The 13505-nt window shown below is 52.0% G+C and overlaps 1 protein-coding gene across 1 annotated transcript; it reads right to left on the minus strand.

The window, feature by feature from the left end:
- Positions 1-5914: 5914 nt before the first annotated feature.
- SIGLEC11 (sialic acid binding Ig like lectin 11) lies at positions 5915-13460 on the minus strand (the record flags this gene model as incomplete). The annotated part of the gene is made up of 8 exons (XM_044911356.1): positions 5915-6176; positions 7654-7735; positions 7976-8072; positions 8322-8606; positions 8689-8946; positions 12619-12666; positions 12841-13125; positions 13319-13460. Coding segments are annotated over 8 exons (1389 nt in total), but the record flags the coding sequence as incomplete, so codon positions are not given.
- Between the last annotated feature and the right edge of the window lie 45 nt (positions 13461-13505).

Below are 13505 nucleotides of genomic sequence, written 5' to 3' on the forward strand. Positions count from 1 at the left end.
CACCCACCCATCCATCCACCCACACATCCATCCATCCATCCATCCATCCATCCATCTATCCATCCACCCACACATCCATCCACCCACCCATCTTTCCATCCATCATCCATCCTTCCATCCATCCATCCATCTTGCCACCCATCCTTCTATCCATCCATCCATTCTTCCATTCATCCACCCATCATTTTTCCAGCCATCCACCCATCCATTTATCTATCCAGTCATCAGCCATCTGTATATCAATCCACCCATCCATTTATCCACCTTCCACATACTTTTCCATCATCCACCCTCCCACCCACCTTTCATCCTTTCATCCATCTGCTCATTCTCCCATCCATGTACCCTTCCTCTTCCATACGTTTACCCTTCTTTGTATGAAACAAATATTCAGCAGGCCTATCTTGACACTCAAGGATCAAGCCCCACATCGGGCTCCCTGCTCAAGGAGGATCCCGATGAACAAGATACACTGAGGTCCTTGAGCTAATGGAGCCTCCAGTCAAGTGGAAGGAGAAGGCATTAAATGAGACAACTTTGGGTTGTGCTCCACGCGCTGGAGAGAAGGCACGGTGCTGTGATGGAGACCAAGGGTCCCAGGGAGGGGAGGCGCATTTGCAGAGAGCCTGGATAGAGAGGTGGTGGAGGAGGCAAGCACAGCCGACCCCCTCCCTGGGAGTATGAGACCTGGGCAGTGGCCATGGCTAGAGGAAGGGAGAGCCTGTGGACAGATTTTGGAGGCAGCCCAACCAGCAGCGTGTGGTCAGTGACTAGACTGGAAGGGATTCAGAACAGAGGGATACACTCACCTCCCAGATTTGGTCTTGAGGATCTGGAATCATCCACCATTACTTTTTCTCTTTTAAAGATTTTATTTATTTATTTGAAGAGAGAGCCAGATAGCACAAGCAGGGGGAACAGTAGAGGGAGAGGGAGAAGCAGGCTCCCCGCCAAGCAGGGAGCCCAATGTGGGGCTCGATCCCAGGACCCTGGGATCATGACCTGAGCCGAAGGCGGACACTTAACCATCTGAGCCACCCAGGCGCCCCTCATCCACCATTACTTTGGCATGGGGGAGGTCAGAGGCCGGGTCGGGGAAGAACCTGCTCTGATTCTCCCCGATTCTTGCCTGCTCAGGGGACGCAGGGGAGATTAGCAGACTGATCATTTCCTACTTGAAAGCAGATGTGTACAGCGCTTTCCAGAAGGGGATGTTCCTCAATGAGAAAGAAAACCCACCTGAAAATCTCCTGCTTAAAGAGCCTCTCTGTTCACAAGTCCATAAAAGAATAGGGACGTCAGCTGCCCTTCAGGGCCCCATATCAGGTCACAGGATGGTCACAATGTCGACATCTGGCCCTTCCATCCCCCTGCCATTTGGTGCACTTGCCCACAGCCCCTCTGTCCTCTGTCTTCTGCCCTCTGCCCTTGTCTCTGAGCGAGCAAAGTCAGCTGGGACCCAGTGTTGCTCAGGCAGCAGGAGAATCGCACGACCAGGCAGAGCAGGGAGAGTTTAGACAGTTTCCCTCTGCCCCCAAACCCGCTTTTGTCTGTCTATAGAGCCCAGGTTCTGGACCTTGTGTGTCTTGGCATCTTGTCCCCCGACCTCCGCAAGAGGAGGGTGTTGTCATCTGCATTACAGGAGAATCACATAGCCCAGGGGAGTGGGAATGACTCACATGCCACCCTGCGGTGGATGGTGGCTGGACCCCATTTGTCCTCTACACCTCGCCTCTGCCCCCACGTGAAACTCTGGCCCAAAGTTAATCAGATGTTCATGGTACAGGGGCTGGTGATGGGTTTTTTGGAGGGGGATTTTTGTTTGTTTGTTTTTTAATAACTTTTACTACAGGTCGCCTGGGTGTCTCAGGCGGTTAAGCATCTGCCTTCGGCTCAGGTCATGATCCCGGGGTCCTGGGATCAAGCCCCATATCGGGCTCCCTGCTCAGCGGAGAGACTGATTCTCCCTCTCCCTCTGCTCCTTCTCTCTCTCACTCTCTCAAATAAATAAATAAAATCTTAAAAAAATAGGGCGCCTGGGTGGCTCAGTTGGTTAAGCGACTGCCTTCAGCTCAGGTCATGATCCTGGAGTCCTGGGATCGAGTCCCGCATCGGGCTCCCTGCTCGGCGGGGAGTCTGCTTCTCCCTCTGACCCTCCCCACTCTCATGTGCTTGCTCTCTCTCATTCTCTCTGGCTCAAATAAATAAATAAAATCTTAAAAAAATAAAATAAATAATTTTTACTACAGGACACCTGTGAGCCTTCAGTAAATTCAGGTATGTGGTGTGTCTCCAAGGGGGCCCCCAGTAAGCAGCTGGGAAGGACAAAATCATTTCCCCTGACTTCTGAAATACTTTTCTTGTGATCAAAGCTTGTTTCTAAGACTTGTACAAGTAGAATCCCTTCCAGATGAGACCCCAGAAACAATAGCAAATGTTCACGGAGACTCCCTTACTGAGGTTAAAAAAACAAAACTCCACTAAGCAAAATTTAAAGATCTTATTGGCTCTAGTCCATGATTCATGAATTGGGCAGCATCCAATGGAGCAAACAGGTGTTCCAGGGAGCTGGACGAAGTGAAAGACTTCTATGGGCCGAAGGGGGCGGGAGCAAGGAAGTTATAGGAGGCCAAAAAACAGGTTGCTTGTTGCAAGGTTGCTTTCCTTCAGGGGTCTGTCAGGCAGATTACCTGACTGGTGCCGATCAGGGCGATTCCTGAGTGACTCAGGTTCCGCATCTGAGAGAGCCGAAACTGTATGCCTGGGTTTGGGGACATGGGGCTTAGCATAAGCACCTCCATGTTGGGACTGTTGTCCTATTTTTCACAATGAGTTGGCAGTAAACAGGAAGAATTTTACTGCTTTTGATGGGAGATACTACAAATATAAATTTTGCTGGCTGTTTGTGGGAGATGTAGACAATATTTATTCAAAGCAGGATTCTGTGGGAGGCATTGGCTGCCCTGCCTTTCTACACAATGCTGCTCAAACAGCCTCGTGGGCTCTTCTACTGACACTGAAGTGTCGGGAAACTGTTTTCTTACCCTTTGTGCTGTTGCAACTGAGGGACCAAAGGATTGTTGTGGTTTGTTTGTATTTGCAGTATTTTTCAATTCTCTCTCATTCAAAACCCCCCAGTGGCACTCTTTAACAAATAAAGTTGAGAAAATCCTCAGTTTGTTTATTTGAAGTGCTGAAATTATATTTTCATTCTGAAGAAAAGCCACCCAAGTTCTTGATGTTTAAAATAAGCCACGGGGACGCCTGGCTGTCTCAGGTGGTGGAGCGTGTGACTCTTGATCTCGGGGCTGTGAGCTCAAGCCTCATGCTGGATGTAGAGATTATTTTAAAATAAAATCTTTTTTAAAAATAAAAATAAAGGGCGCCTGGGTGGCTCAGTTGGTTAAGCGACTGCCTTCAGCTCAGGTCATGATCCTGGAGTCCCTGGATCGAGTCCCGCATAGGGCTCCCTGCTCGGCGGGGAGTCTGCTTCTCCCTCTGACCCTCCTCCCTCTCATGTGCTCTCTCTCATTCACTCTGTCTCAAATAAATAAATAAAATCTTTAAAATAAAATATTAAAAAAATAAAATAAATAAAAATAAAATTTTTAAAAACTAAAATAAAATAATCCACGTTGGGCAGCCTATTTTATTTTTTTTACTTTTAATTTCCAGTATCTGTTTAGCAATAGAATTATGCAAATTGAAAGAACAGAAAACAGTGTTAAGTGCTCTGTGTGAAGCATCCCACTCTTGGTTTCGGCTCAAGTTGTGATCTCGGTATGGAGTCTGCTTTAAGATTCTCTCCTTCTCCCTCTGCCCCTCCCGCTCATTCTCTCTCTCAAAGTCAGTCAATCTTAAAAAACAAAAAACAAAACAAAACAAAAACTTCTTGAATATGTTAAAGAAAGAATTGATGAAAATTTTATCTCTTTATGGATCAAGGCTATTCTTTTTTTTTTTTAAGATTTTATTTTTTTATTTGAGAGAGAGAGAGCACGAGTGAGCACAGAAGGAGAGGGAGAAGCAGACTCCTTGCTCAGCAGAGAGCCCGGTGAGGGGCTCCAACCCAGGACCCCGAGATCATGACCTGAGCTGAAGGCAGACGCTTAACCGACTGAGCCACCCAGGCGCCCAGAATTTTATTCTTTTACATGAACGTCACTAAATACCAGCATGGGAACAAATGGAATGATCCTGTACAGTGTTGAAGAAGGGAATAAGAAGTGAGAACAATGCTTCTATTTGGTCAGTAGACACCACTTTTAAAAAGTAATGTTGATCAGGAGATGCAGCATAACCCTGAAGAAGGGCAAAGCGAATTGTGCTGTAAAAGATGGAATTTGGCACACTGAAATTTTGTTTAAAGATTTTTATTTTTAAGTAATCTCTACACCCAATGTGGGGCTCGAACCCACAAACCCGAGTTCAAGAGTCACTCACTCCACCGACTAACCCAGCGAGGCACCCCTTGACACTATATTGGGTCCTGATGCTAAGGTTGAGCGCGTTTTCTCATTAATGGACACAATAGAAAAAAAAAGTAAACGGACATTCAAAGGAAAAAAGGAATAAATTGGATGTGATCACTAGAAAAACTACAGTGAAAATTAGTTAACAAGAAACCCGCGCTGGGGCGCCTGGGTGGCTCAGTTGGTTAAGCGACTGCCTTTAGCTCAGGTCATGATCCTGGAGTCCCTGGATCGAGTCCCGCATCGGGCTCCCTGCTCGGCAGGGAGCCTGCTTCTCCCTCTGACCCTCCCCCCTCTCATGTGCTCTCTCTCTCTCTCATTCTCTCTGGCTCAAATAAATAAATAAAATCTTTAAAAAAAAAAAAAAGAAAGAAAGAAACCCGCGCTGAAATGAAGCGGGTGGGTTCGGCAGGGAGCGCTCTAATGCCCTACCACGCATAGTCAATTGCAGACCCAACCGGAAGAGACAGACTTGACCTTGCACGGGCTTGACCTTGCACCACGAGGCTACTACTCTACTATCAGGAGGAGGAAGACTGGCTTTTCTTAGTCCCACCCCACCCCCAACAGCTCAACCAATGAGAAGCCAGAATACTTCCAACTCCCAGTTTACTCCAATGGACTTTTAGTTTATAACAGCCTTCCCCATTTGCCCCTTTTCTCCATAAATGCGTGGTTCTGCGTTGCTCCTCAGACTTGCCTACGGTTTGGAGGCCAACGCTCTTTGTGGTGCCCAGCTCTCGTTTATTCACCCAATAGATCCATTTTCGCTGGTAAAGGAGCTGGCGGTTTTTATTTTAAGGTTAACACGATATTGCAGTGTTAATGGGACGCAGACCATAACTGCAAGGAATTTTATAAGCCAATTCTACAAAAAGAAGACCCTGTTGAGGAGAACGAAAACATCCGGGACATATAAAGAAAGAGGTATATAATTTAGATAACCTGTCGTTTCTTTCAGAAAAGCCGTGAATGATTTTCTGTGTGGTGAAAAGACAAGTTGGGTTCCCAGGAAGCAGGCTCAGAGTGTTCCTGAGGAAGCACCCCGGGGGTCAGGGATCCTGGGGGGTGGGGGTGGGGCCTCTGGAGCTAGACCATCCCTGCAGAGGCAGGGGCCAGAGCAGACCCTGACACCAGGTGGGCTGCCCTGGGAAGAGGCGTGAGCTCGGGCAAGGTGCTCTCTGCACCTGCACCCTTGTTGGACCCTTCATGTTCATTGCCACCTTGACGCCCCACAACAGCCCAGTGAGTTAGGTTTATTGCGTCCACTTTACAGAGGGGGAGACTGAGAAGTCAAGTGACTTGCTGGGACTCGGGCTTGTAATTGGTGCCGGGCTGAAATTTGAGCCCCGTTCTGCCCATCACCACACCAGTGGGATGCCCACTCACTGGTTGGTAACCCGTTTCCATGGCAAACTATTCTCTCAGGAATTGTCCCCCGATGTCTCCCTTCCTGAGAAGCCCTGGGCTCTCTACCCAGAGGTCGCGGGAGCTCGCTGGAGTCTGGGGTCATCACTTGCAGATCTTGATCTCTGAATACTTGGTGGTGCTGAGGCCCTCGGGGTCCTGAGGCTTCCAGGGCCTCAGCTCGTGGAAGGTGAGGGAGGCGTAATGGAGCTCCTGGTCCTCCTCCAAGGTGGGAGCGGCCACGGCTGGGGGCAGGCAGGGTCGGGGGGTGCCTGACGGATACTCAGGCTGGTAACCCTGAGTGGAAGCGAAGAAGGGGGTCCAATTAGGGTAATGGGATCTGGCAGGATCCACAAGCAGACCTGGAAACAGCACTTAGTCTTTCATCTATTCATTCTGCAAACGTTGGCTGCACCCCCATTCATTCATTCATTCATTCAATAAGTATTTGAGACTAATAATGCCTGGCCCTTGGTAATCAATTGCCAGGCTCCTAGATTCCTCACAGCAAGCCATTAGGGAGACACGATTATCCCCATTTATTGGTGGAGAAACTGAGGCTGAGTAAATATCCCAAAATCACACGCTGAGTTGTTGGTAGGGCCAAGATTAACACCCAGGTCTGTCTGGCCCCAGTGTCTGCCACTTTCTGGAACAGCTGACCCGTGCCAGGCCCTGGCTCTTCGGTGGGGAACAAAGCAGACATCATCCATTACCTCCAGCTAGTTCGCACTGGGGGAAGCTGACATTATGGTAGTAGTCAATTATATTACTATCTAATAGCAAATTGTGATAGGACACTCAGGAATGGGGTGGGTGGTGTGGGAAGGACAGGGATTTGCTCAGAACTGAACTGCCCTCAGGGACCACTCAGCATTTCAGAATCAGAAGTTCAGGCAAACACAATCACAAAATGATACCATGAACCCCTAGAAGCAAAAGATACTGTGCAGTAAATGGCTCATCATGCCCAAAGAAAGGTTTGACCCTTCGCCCCAGCACTGAGAGGGGACCTCTAAGCCAATGGACGGTCCTGTCTGATGGGAATGTCTCTGTTCACCTGGGGCCTTGGGCCACACAGTATCAGCTTGACCTCTAGAGGGGCTGGAGACCGCGTAACAAGGGTCAGACATACAGGTGCTCCATACCCACATGACCGACCCCCAATAGACACAGGACCCAAGGCTGGGGTGAGCTTCTCTGGTGGCAATACCACCGCCCCCCGCCTCTTATCACACACCGGTGCTGGGAAGAATCAGCGCTGTCTATGGGACTCCGCTGGGAGAGAGACCTGGAAGGTTCGTGCAGGTGGCTCTCCCCTTGCTGCTGTAATCTGTGTCCTTTCCCTGTAATAAACTAACCACGAGCATAACAGATCCCAGTGAGTTCTGTGAGTCCTTCCGGTGAGCTATTGAACCTGAGAGTGTCTTGGGGGGCCCCTGAACTTTGTCATTTTGGGGCGATCCATCTAGCATCCTGTGTCGGGGAGGAGAGAGAGGAAGGAGGAGAAAATGGGTCTGGGGTCCAGGGAGGGATGAGGAGGCGGGGGTAGGGAGGGTCCAGGTGAACACAGGAAGATGGACAGACGTGAATGGTCTTTAGCTCTGCAAGACGTCAGAGAACAGAGGGGAGAGTGACTCCCAGGTCGCTGGCCTGGGAACAAAAGTCTGTCTGGGGCATAACGACCATCTAAGTCACCTAGAGGGGTGTGGCCGTGGCCATCCCGGGGTGGTGGCCAGATGGCATCCTGACGGACAGAGGACTCATCACTTACCCGGGAGAGGGGACCCAGCGTGCAGGCGACATCCTTCCCATGAGCTGCCGGCTCCAGTGCCTGCTTCCTGCAGATCTTCACCCTGACGGGGAGGCCAGGACCTGTCAGCCGCCCAGCGGACTCACTACCGTCCCCCGCTTAAGAGGCTGACAGGAGGGGATGTACAGAGCCTGTCAACTCGTGAGAATGGGCATGGGTGGGATCCCCAATTCTCAGGGCCTGGGCACCACCCAGGCCCCTCCGGCTGGGGCTGCCCGGGACCCCAGGACTCGGACCCCTTCTGCCCCCCACACACACCCTTTCTCCTAGGGGCAACACTCACATGAAAAAGATGAGGCAGGGACAGAGACTGAGCAGGCTGGCAACACCAGCACCCCCGACAGCCCCCAGAACGAATCCTCCCCCAAGCTCAGGCTTCCCTGCAGGTGAGTGGGGTTTCGGGTGAGTTCCCTCCGAGCCCCAGGACCCTGGTGCCCCCTCTTCCCAAGGAACTCGGGCTCTCAGTTCTTCAGCCCCCAACCAGCAGAAAACCAGGATTCTGCCCCCACACCCTTCCTCTCTCTCACCCCTTCCCCTGCAGGCCCGGGAGAGGGGACCCACCCCCAGACCGTCTTTTCTAGGACCCAGACTCCCTTCCCCTACACCTTGGCCCCCGACAGCCCCTGGACCTGGCAGCAGCAGGACCGTGGCGCTCTGTTTCCCGTGGGCGTTCCGGGCCTCGCAGCTGAGTCTGAGGCCAGAGCCCAGCGGCCCGCTGAGGCTCAGGGAGCTGTTGGCCCAGGGCCCCGCAGAGCTGGAGGTGATAGTCCAGGAGGCGTTGCTGTGGTTCCCCTCCAGCAGCCCCTCCCCCAGCCGCCAGCGCAGGGTGGGGGCCGGGTGGGCTCGGGAGGAGCAGCTGCAGTGCAGCCCCTCGCCCTCCCAGGAGCAGGAGGGGCTGAGCAGCCGCGGGGGGTCTGCGGGAGGGAGGCGAAGGGTCAGCGGTGTCTCTCCTGCCCAGGCCCCGGGCAGCCTGCCCCCAGGGGTCCCCACACTCACAGACCACAGAGAGATGCAGGGAGACGTGCTGGGAGCCCAGCGGGTTCTGAGCTTGGCAGGTGAATTTGCTTCCATGGCCCAGCTCCACTCGGGGCAGCTCCAGGACCCCCGGCTCCCAGGGCTGGGAGGGGCCCAGAGTCCGGCTCCCCTGGGCCCAGCTCAGTGTGGCAGGAGGGTTGCTATCAGCAGCACAGACCAGGAGCAGAGATTCCCCTTCAAGGACTGGAAGAGACGAGCCATTCCCCGGGTATTTCAGTTCTGGGGGGCGGGGGGAGAGAGAATGCGCACTCTGAGTCCAGGCCGGAGGCTCTGAAGCCCTGATCCTATTTCTGTCACCATTTCCCCTAAGTTGGGAAGGGATCTCCACAAGTAGTCTTGCAAGCAGCTCTATGGTGATATAACTCCCATACCAGATAATTCCATTTACACACCACTTACAGGGAGTCGTGGGGTGACCATCACCACAATCAATTTTAGAACATTTTCATCACCCCCCAAAACAACCCTGTACCCCCCAGCTGCCTCCCCCCTTCCTCCCAAACCCCCAGCCCCGAGCCCCTGGCAACCCCTAACCTACTTTATGTCCCTATGGGTCTGTCTATTCTGGACATCGCCTGTAAATAGAATCACGCGCCACGTGGGCTTTTGTGTCTGGCTCTTTTTGCGTCGCGTGACATTTCCAAGGTTCTCCCATCTTGTGGCACCTGCCGGTGCTTCGCTCCTGTTCATGCAGAATCATGTTCGTCGCGTGGACAGACTGCATTGTGTTTATCCATCCGCTGATGGACACTGACTTCTTTGAGGTGAGCATTCTTTTTTTTTTTAAGATTTTGTTTATTTATTGACAGAGTGCACGCACAAGCAGGGGGAACAGGAGAGGGAGAAGGGGAGCCAGATGTGGGGCTCGAACCCAGGACCCTGGGACCATGACCTGAGCCGAAGGCAGACGCTTAACGACTGAGCCACCCAGGCGCCGCGAGGTGAGCGTTCTTTTTTTTTTTTTTTTTAAAGATTTTATTTATTTATTTGAGAGAGAGAATGAGAGAGACAGCACATGAGAGGGGGGAGGGTCAGAGGGAGAAGCAGACCTCCTGCCGAGCAGGGAGCCTGATGCGGGACTCGATCCTGGGACTCCAGGATCATGACCTGAGCCGAAGGCAGTCGCTTAACCAACTGAGCCACCCAGGCGCCCCAGGCGAGCGTTCTCAACTACGCTTCTCCTTCTCTGTTCTGAAATGCTGAACACCCCTCACTCAAGTATCCAAAAATCAAGTACCAAACCCTTTAAGGCTCTTCAGGACGTGACCTCTACCTCTTCACCTCCTTCCCCCCGCCTTCCGCCTTGTCTCAGGGTAAGTAGGGCATCCACATTGTGCATTCTGAAATTCACAGGAGGGGCGCCTGGGTGGCTCAGTCGTTAAGCGTCTGCCTTCGGCTCAGGTCATGATCCCAGGGTCCTGGGGTCGAGCCCTGCATCGGGCTCCCTGCTCAGCGGGAAGCCTGCTTCTCCCTCTCCCACTCCCCCTGCTTGTGTTCCCTCTCTCGCTGTGTCTCTGTCAAATAAATAAGTAAAACCTTTAAAAAATAAATAAATAATAAAATTCACAGAGGAAGAAGGGAAGTTCAGAGCAGAGTCTCCCTTCCATGCTGACTCCCTAGGCAACAAATCCCTCTCCTCAAAAGCAACATTGATTGCCGTTTCTCATGTGGCCTTCCAGAACTATTCTGTGACAGCCTTATCTAGGAGCTTTGAAAATATACACCCCCGAGACCCCACAGTTTTGCTCCTGGGCATAAAATGTACAGTCCCATACCTCAGAGCGCTGGCACCCTCCAGGAGCTGGTTAAAAATGCAGAACCAGGGGCACCTGGGTGGCTCAGTCAGTTAAGCATCTGCCTTCGGCTCAGGTCATGATCCCAGGGTCCTGGGATCGAGCCCCACGTCGGGCTCCCTGCTTAGCAGGGAGCCTGCTTCTCCCTCTCCCACTCCCCCTGCTTGTGCTCTCTCTCTCACTGTCAAAAAATAAATAAAATCTTTAAAAAAAAAAAAAAAATGCAGAACCAGAGGCCCCTCGGGCTGCGTGAGTCACATCTGCATTGTCATAAGATCGCTGAGAAATCTGTGTGCTCAACAGGACTTGTGAGGTACAGCCTAGGGAAACACTTCTTTTTTTTTTTTTTTTAAGATTTTATTTATTTATTTGAGAGAGAGAGAGAGAGAGAGCACATGAGACGGGAGGAGGGTCAGAGGGAGAAGCAGACTCCCCGCCGAGCAGGGAGCCCGATGCGGGACTCGATCCCGGGACTCCAGGATCATGACCTGAGCCGAAGGCAGTCGCTTAACCAACTGAGCCACCCAGGCGCCCTAGGGAAACACTTCTGTTCACGAGGGGAATGTTCAAAGCAGCATCATGAAAACTAAAATCTGTGGACAACTCAAGTGCCCATCAAGAGTGGAATGTGAGGGGCGCCTGGGTGGCTCAGTCGGTTAAGCGTCTGCCTTCGGCTCAGGTCATGATCTCAGGGTCCTGGGATCGAGCCTCACATCGGGCTCCTTGCTCATTGGGGAGCCTGCTTCTTCCTCTCCCTCCACTGCTCCCCCTGCTTGTGCGCGCTTGCTCTCTCCCTCTCTCTCTGTCAAATAAATAAAAATCTTAAAAGAGTGGAATGTGAAACTAACATGTGATACCTACAGACAAGGAGAGGCAGAAATTACAGCCACAAGCAAGAACATGAGGTGGAGCCACATCAGAATAGGGGGCCATGACTCCGCAAATCCACTCCTAGGAGTAGATCCGAAAGATCTGGAAGCGGGGAGTCAAGCAGATCCTTGTAGGGAAATGTTCAGAGCGGCCCTGTTGACAGGAGCCCCAAGGTGGAAACAACCCAAATGTCCATCCGAGGACAGACAGATGGATGGATGGATGGTGGTCTCTCCATACAACGGAATAATAGTCAGCCTAACAAGGAGTGAACCGCTGACCCGTGCTACAGCAGGGATGAACCTTGATCATGTCATGCTGAGTGGAAGAAGCCAGACACGTATTTCGGAAAATTATAAGAAAATAGAAGATACATGGACGTGTTAATTAACTGGATTGTATGCATCCTTTAGAAGTGTAAAGGTATATCGACTCTACATACATGAAATCATCACGTTATACACTTTAAATATATACAATTTAGGGCGCCTGGGTGGCTCAGTCGTTAAGCGTCTGCCTTTGGCTCAGGTCATGATCCCAGGGTCCTGGGATCAAGTCCCACATTGGGCTCCCTCCTCAGGGGGAGGCCTGCTTCTCCCTCTCCCCCTCCCGCTGCTTGTGTTCCTGCTCTCGCTACCTCTGTCTCTGTCAAATAAATAAATTTTAAAAATCTTAAAAAAAAATAAATATATACAATTTATTCATCAATTATACCTTCACCAAAAATAAAGTAAAATAAAATAGAGAGAAAGGATGGTAACACAGCGTCCAGTGTAGTGGCTTTCTCTGAGGCCAGATGGAAGGGGCTGAAATTGGGAAGGAGCATTTAGGGTGTTCCAAAGGTGGAGTTGCTGTTCTATTTTTTTTTTTTTTTTTTTAAGTAGGCTCTATGCCCAACGCAGGGCTCAAACTCGACCCTAAGATCAAGAGTCTCATGCACCACAGACCAAGCCAGGCAGGTGCCCCTGTTCTATTTCTTAACCTGGGTGGTGAGTACCAAGTGTTCATTCAATGGTGATTCTTTGTAACTTGCATGCATGTGACAAATAGTCTTTGCATATAATGAATAGTAAGCAAAGATCATCTGTCACTCAGTGAAGGGAGGGCCTCCTGACTCTGCTCTCCCTGTGTGTCACCCTGGCCCTCCCGGCTTGGCTTCGAGCCCCAGGCTCTGCTCTCCGGGGGGATCTGCTCCCAACCAGCCTTAGGGGGGGGCCTCCCGACCTACCTGTGCAATTTCCTCGAGAGATGCTGATGCTCAGGTTCTGTGGGGCATCTGGGACAGAGAGACACAGTGACGAGTGGGGTCGGAGCCGGCCCTTCCCCGCCACCCACCCCCAGGAGACACAGGAATGGGAATTGACACAGACAAGTCCTGTGTCCTCCCTGCAGCCCCTCTGAGCCCCCCCGCCCTACCCCACAGGCACCCGAGTCCAGGCCCTACACGCACAGGAGACGTTGAGCATAATGGTGCTTTGGGTGCTCACGCCAACCCTGGGGAAGGTCACCCGACAGGTGAGGTTGGTGCCGTGGTCCTGCGGGCGGGGTGTGAGCAGGATCTCCGAGGAGTTAGAGGCCTCCAAGTCCAGTCCCGGGGCTCTGAGGGCAGTCCCTGTCCAGGAGATGGTGAGGGGCATCGACCCATCACAGGCCCCTGGCACAGAGCATGTCAGGTGGCTGGGGCAGCCGGACTCCAGGGGCTCCTTGACCCGGATATCCGGGGTCTGTGTCAGCGCTGGAGAGGAGAGAAGGAGAGGCCGGACCCCAGAGGGGACCCCCGTGTGTGCCTCTGAAACAGGTTGGGTTCACCCCAACGTTGAACAGACCATGCTCCATTCTCCCCGTTAAAGATGAGCAGCAGAGGGTCCATTTCTGCCCTTTGAGGACATGCCCCGCCCCCGTGACTGACTCTTGGGGACCCTCCCTACCTCTCACATGCACAGTGAGCCTGTTACTCTTGTATGTGTGTCTCGTGAGACCTCTGTCCAGGTGAAAATAATAGTTTCCACCGTGTCCCCTCTGGGCATCCGTGATGCTCAGGGAGCAGTTGCCGGCCCCAGGGTCTCCAGGAAGGTGGAATGGAAATTTGTTTTTCCTCTTTGTTCCTCTGGCTGG

Source organism: Neomonachus schauinslandi, chromosome 16, assembly GCF_002201575.2.
Source record: "Neomonachus schauinslandi chromosome 16, ASM220157v2, whole genome shotgun sequence".
Taxonomy (NCBI): domain Eukaryota; kingdom Metazoa; phylum Chordata; class Mammalia; order Carnivora; family Phocidae; genus Neomonachus; species Neomonachus schauinslandi.